Here is a 6,501-nt window from a genome sequence, read left to right as displayed (position 1 = left end):
TATATATATTTCAAGGCAGATGAAGTGTAGCCTTGGTCACAGTATTAGCCTACAATAATACAGGTATACAATTCTCAGCGCGTTGTTTACTGCTTCTTTTTGCTCGAGCGTATCAGTCTGCACAGCGAGCAATAGCGGTGAACACATAGGGAGCCATTTTTTAGTGATATCAGAAGCATTCAAAGCGCGAAGCATCTATTTAGAGCTCACATTATGAGCCATTCGAATCCTACGGGACCGCCGAACACGAAAATAATATATTTGACTCTTTGATAGGAAAAAAGCCAACCAGACTGGACTTTGTCCCGGTTTAAAAAAGGCTGTTTTACGTCTCAGTTTGTCTGATGGCCATTCGTTTGTCTCCCGCCTCCTTGTAATAACCCAATTAAGACATTAAGAAATGTTTTAAATTAATCAAGTCAAGTTAGTCAACTTATGTAGAGGTGATTGCCAGCTCAAACCCGGATTGAATTTAAAATTTGGGGGAAAAAATGTGCGAGCTCATCATGTAAAATTCAAAATATGTCAAATGGTGGGCATAATTTTCCACTTTTTCAAATGTTCATGTACTTATTCAGTTATAATTGCACTATTATGCAAGCAATTGTCGCATCTTCTAAAGACTATTTAGAATTTCAAGAGGATAAACCATGCCTTTATAGGTTGTGCAGCCTACAATTAAGGGCGAGTCTTCAAATATATTTTTAGCTATATCGGCATGTGACAGGCCTTAGCCCGGAGTGCTCATCAGTTCAAAAATACGTCTTTGTTCTATTTCTCTTTTTTTTCTGCTTTCTTACAATTGAACTGACAGTGAAACTGAGCGCCTGTAGCAAAAGTATTTAATTTTTTTGATGTTGGCTATTTTCTCTATTAAATGTGATCAAAAATACAGAGATACACATCTGTTCTGTTCTGTTTCAAGCCGATTCACAAGGTTTTCTGATTTAATTATTTTTATTTTTTTTCCCCGGGAAGTCTAAATAAAAACAGGACTGGAGACAGGGAGTTCCTGCGCAGGGTGATTCCTTGTGATGTGAAATCATTTAATACTTCTAATAAAAAACTTAACACATTGTTGTGAAAGCTTTATGTCCGTGTGGTTGAATGTGAAATATACTCTGGAGATCGCTCCAAATGGAACAGCAATATGCGCCTCTGTGTTGTTTGCAACTGTTGCCACCACATGTTCTGCAGAGTGATGCGTTCACTGTCGAAATGTTATAATAAATTGAAATAAAATGATGAAAAAAAAAGGAGAGAGTGGCTTCTTTAGTGTTGCTTGAAACCATTTGCAGCACTCGCAGCTGAATTTAACTGCCCGACTTACATCCAATTAAACCTTGGGCCATGAGGAGACGGTGATATGATTACACAAGGCTTCCCACATTTAGCCATGACTTCAGCGGGCTTTGCAGCAGCGTCTTGGTGAACTTAGCTCATTGTGAGTGCGTTGGTGTGCATGTGTGAGAGCTGTATCATTTGGGGAAGGATTTATAACCACAAAGCCAAAACATTATAATATTTAGGAGGCGTCATTTTTTTTTTTTTTTTTTAGTTTCTCCTGGTGACACCTAGGTTAACCATTTTAATTATGGTGCTTAGTCGCGATACATAGCTTAAATTCCTCAGACACAGTCGTTAAAGTTACTGCTTCAACTGTGATATTTAAGACGAACGCATGGCAAAAAGCAGTCAACAAATTATCATGACAGTTTCCTGAACTCTACTCCCGTGATATTGTTAATCAGGGAGTCGCTTCCTTTCTGTATTGAAGGAGAAGAAGAAGAAGAAGCTGCTGCGGATCAAGTCAGCTGAGGAGAACTTTGCCTGTAAACCGGCTGCCACATCCCCTGCTCATATTTGGTGCAGCATAATCAAACATTCCCGGGTCCTATTGCTCACTGAGTTTGTTCTCCAGAGAAATAAGCACATGCTGAAGCTTTATTCTTTGACTGATGGTCTGAGTGCGCCCAGGCGAGAAAAGTCGGTGTTTTTAAACCCTCGGAAATCGGATATTGCCAAGTAGTGGTTATATTCTACCACGTTATGACACATGCGGCGACTTGAAAAAAAGAGGAGCGCTTGTTTCCCTGACATTTAAAAACTTAGTAAACAGAATGAAATGGTTTCCTTTTCCACCTCCCTACTCTTCTTGTCTTGATTAGAGGCTTTAATGCTTGGATTTTATTATTGCATTGCTTATTCATACTGCGGCATTACTTATTAATGCCGCATTAATACGCATCATTGGAAAGATGATGATGGAGAAATGAATTGACAATGTTGTTTTGGTCTGTCTGTCTTAGTGCTTTTACCGTCTAGAGAAATAAACAAAAAAAATTTTTTTTATTGCTGCTCCATGCATATTATTTGTTTCATAGAAAATTAGACAAGCAATATTTATTTTATTATTGTCAGCTGCCAAATAATATTAGTTTAAAAATTATTTGCCGTAACTTGCGTGTTTTACTTAGTGCATTTCATGCATTGCAGCAAGGTAAAAAAACAAACAAACATTTTTTAGATAAAATTCATGATTTCGCAAATGGAGAAACTAATGCAACAGCAGCAGCAGCAGCATGTATCTTGAATGAGAAGCCGCAAGGCCAGTGTTTTTTTTTACACAAATATTTCCATAGTAACGCTTGATGATTTGGACCCACGACAAAGTAAATCGGCAGCTGTGCATTCAGAGGCGCAGACAACTCACAGTATTATTTTTCCTCTACTTCTTTTTCGCGCGTCTTTTTTAGCGCGTTGCACATACATTCCAAGACACGAAAATTCAGATTTGTATTTAAAAATCGAGAGATCTGAATTTGCCTATTTGTAAAGAAGGAAAGAGAGAGAGAGAACAAATTAATCATAAGCATTTTTTTTCAAATTAGCAATTTCCCTCTATTTTTGAAATGCAGAATAGAATATATTAGTTTACTGAAATCCAAATTCCTCTCATTCTCCGCGTTAATGGTTTTCTATGGAACAAAGGGGATTTAGCGTTACTGCAGTCATTCGGAGTTTTATGGTTGGACGTAGAGAGGATTTTAGTGGTCAAATTCAAGTGCTGTGTCTGGACAGCTGTCTGCTTTCTTTGTACTTGGATGCAGGAAGCATCATGTGAGACAACCTTTTGTTTGCTGGAGGTAGTAAACAAGTTAAAGCCATTGCCACGTTTTAAACTCCAAGTTTCCAACTCTCAGATCTTGACCATGTTGCTCTTTTCTTTTCTTTTTTTTTGCTCTTTCTTTTACTGTTGGAAATCAAAATAATAAGAACAATAAAATATAGAAAGTCTTTCTTTTAGCAAATTTTTCAGCAACACGTGTGTCAAGGGAGTTTAACAGAACGGCTGCATTATTGGGTTAGGATTTAAGAGTCTGTTTAGGAAGTTCCCTGTGATCAGAAACAATGGGGCGTCGTATTAATTTCGCCTTGTAACTGTATCAGTCTATAAAGACTCAAAGATGGGGCTCAGCAGTACAATTAAAAGTCTGAAATCACACGCAGCTGCTCTTTTTCCCTCCAAACCTTTCATTTTACGGGAGTTTTTTTTTTCTTTCTTTCTTTTTTAAGTGTGTCCGTCTGTCAACCACTGATAAATGTCAACATATATGTGAGAAATTAAGGAAAAGATCGAATCCTTCTGGTTCTCTTTATAGTAAGCGTCGGGGTAGAGACACCTATCAGAAAGAAGTCATGTACATGATCGGGTTATTTTCTTTTAAACAATAATAATAAAATAAACACCCATAAAATATTTAATGAAGAGTACAATAATTTATTTCTAAATAATAACGTTTCGAGGACGATGCTCAGTCTCAGTAGCGGGGCTTTACACTAGATCCACCAGTGTCATTTGTTTCTTTGTGCTTCCCCCAAGCACCCCACCCCGCAACATTTAAGAGTTTGTGTTTGTGCAACTAGAACACATCATACATCAGGAGAGGAGAGATGCACTGTCCATGCTTGCAGAGGGGGCTCCACTTGTACTTTATCCTTTGCAAGACTCCCAGAGACGCAATGTGGCTGGTGGCTTGCACAGTTGGCCTCCTTAAGCTCTGTCAAGACCTAAAGTCAAAGGGAATAATGAGAGCAGTCCGATTTCTTTATCTTGCGCAGTCAACTCATATACTTGCGGTGCATTGCTCATTGCCCCACCGCCGGCTTTACTTCACAGCATATAATTATAGTCAACAAGAACCGCCACCAACACCACCACCTCTGCGCTGAGGAATAAATGCACGTTCATTTACAGACAGAGTGGAAATACCATAAATACAATACCCGGTGAGTTTATGTGATGGATTATTTCATGTAGCTGGCTGGCGACTCCTTCATAACCAAGTGTGAAGCAGACACCTGTAACGACTATTAAGAAAATGATACCATCAAATGTTATAACTATATGTTTGAAAGATCTGCAGCTTAATAACAGAGCCGGGTGCAGGAAGTCGAGCATGTATATTTTATTAAGAAACAAATTTGATATTTACTACTTTTGAAACGGTGGGGCAATGAATGAGAACAGATATTGGCTGCTTAATGTGCTGTTCGGATGCACCATCCATGAAACACGTGAATAAAATTTTACCTGCGTCCTGATAGAAGTCTGATCTAATACTACTACTACTACTACTACTACTACTACTGCTACTACTACTACTACTACTACTACTAATAATAATAATAATAATATTATTATTAATAATAATAATCTTACCTTAAAAATCCCTCAAAAACTATCAAATGCCTGTCCCTGATTGCACTCTAGAAATTGTGCTTTGCCTTTTTAAGAAGCCCTTGCTCTTTAGCTGGCCTACTAGCCCATAAGCACACACACACACACACACACACACACACACACACACACACACACACACACACACACACACACACACACACACACACACACACACACACAAACGCTGCACATATCTCACTAATTGTCATAAGCCAGCAAACAAGAATCTGTAACTGGTTTGCTCGGTGCGCCTGTGGCGTTTGAAAATTATTCGTTTGAACCTCCTCGATCTACCTAAAGCCAACCACTCCTACACATCCAACTCTTCCAAATTGATATATGACAATATCTACTTTCGATCACGTGTCTGCGGGGCGACTTAGACGGATTGCGCGTCATCTCGCCTTCCCAAATTTTTCCCCTTCTGCTGCAGCTCGAATCCAAAACATCTATCTATAGTGGCCGAGTAGCGAGAGAGCGAAAGATGTTTAACTCGGTGAATCTGGGCAACTTCTGCTCCCAGACACGCAAAGACCGGACATCCGAGTTTGGGGACAGGACGGGCTGCGCTTCCAACATCTACCTCCCCAGCTGCACCTACTACGTCCCCGAGTTTTCCGCCGTCTCCTCGTTTCTTCCGCAGGCCCCTTCGCGGCAAATCAGCTACCCTTACTCCACGAATCTGTCTCAAGTGCAGCCGGTGCGGGAAGTTTCGTACGGCTTGGACCCCGCCAGCAAATGGCACCACAGGAGCAACTATGCGTCGTGCTACTCGGGAGAGGATCTGGTGCATAGAGACTGTCTTCCTCCATCCACCATGACAGAAATGCTCATGAAGAACGAGAGCGTGTACAGCCACCACCATCACCACCATGCTCACCCGGGATCCAATCACCCTTCCACGGGCTTTTACTCTGGCGTGGGGAAAAACAACGTCCTCCCACAAGGCTTCGACCGCTTTTTCGAGACCGCATACTGCAGCAGCACGGACAATCAGTCAGACAATTGTTTACAAAAGGGCGAGGGAGGGAAGCTGGAAAGCGACTCCCAGCAGCAGCAGCAGCAACAACAACAGCAGCAGCAGCAGCAGGACGCCACAGCGGCTATATCTGGAGTCCCGGAGCCGGGGAAAGACCCAGACGATGAGGAGGAACATACGAATTCAGGCTCCTGCACCTCTTCTTCCGCCACAGCCAAGGACGGGAACGCCAGCAAGAGCAGCCACTCGAGTAGGTACAACCGAAGCTGTAAAACGGGGGGAAGGTTAAGGGGACTAGACCGGTGTTTTGTCGGTCAGATTTTATGTGGAGTTTTATAAGCATTCAAAGGATTTTATTATAACCCTACAAAGCTCTTTCTTGCAACGGGAAGAATTTTTACGATGGGAAAAGGGCTTTGAAAAAAGAAAAAGTGGGGGATGTTATACACAGTCGCCTCTATGGTGAGAGTCTGTGAAATTTTTTAAGAGAGAGCTATTGTGACAAATGTTAACTTTGATCGTGAACTTGCGTTGGTCATTTTTAAAGGATTTTCTTGTTGGGGCTGTCGTGTGTAAAAACCAATTGGGCAGAACATTGCTTTTGGCGTCCGGTGAATTATCTTTAGCACAGGGTTTGCGCGCAAAAAGTCATGCAGCAAAGAGCATTAAACACAAAACGATCGATCTATCTATCTATCTATCTATCTATCTATCTATCTATCTATCTATCTATCTATCTATCTATCTATCTATCTATCTATCTATCTATCTATCTATC

General features: G+C 40.8%; 1 protein-coding gene across 1 annotated transcript in view; it reads left to right on the top strand.

Moving 5' to 3' along the window:
- The first annotated feature begins 4,938 nt into the window (after positions 1–4,938).
- hoxc11a (homeobox C11a) overlaps positions 4,939–6,501 on the top strand; it is a 3,267-nt gene continuing 1,704 nt past the window's right edge. The window contains exon 1 of the mRNA XM_008413714.2: positions 4,939–5,973. Coding sequence (XP_008411936.1) covers positions 5,229–5,973 — 745 coding nt within the window. The 5' untranslated portion in view covers positions 4,939–5,228. The remainder of the gene's footprint in view (positions 5,974–6,501) is intronic.

This window comes from Poecilia reticulata, linkage group LG7 (genome assembly GCF_000633615.1).
Source record: "Poecilia reticulata strain Guanapo linkage group LG7, Guppy_female_1.0+MT, whole genome shotgun sequence".
Taxonomy (NCBI): domain Eukaryota; kingdom Metazoa; phylum Chordata; class Actinopteri; order Cyprinodontiformes; family Poeciliidae; genus Poecilia; species Poecilia reticulata.
The sequence above is the reverse complement of the archived record's forward strand: the minus strand, read 5'-3'. Positions and strand labels throughout refer to the sequence as shown.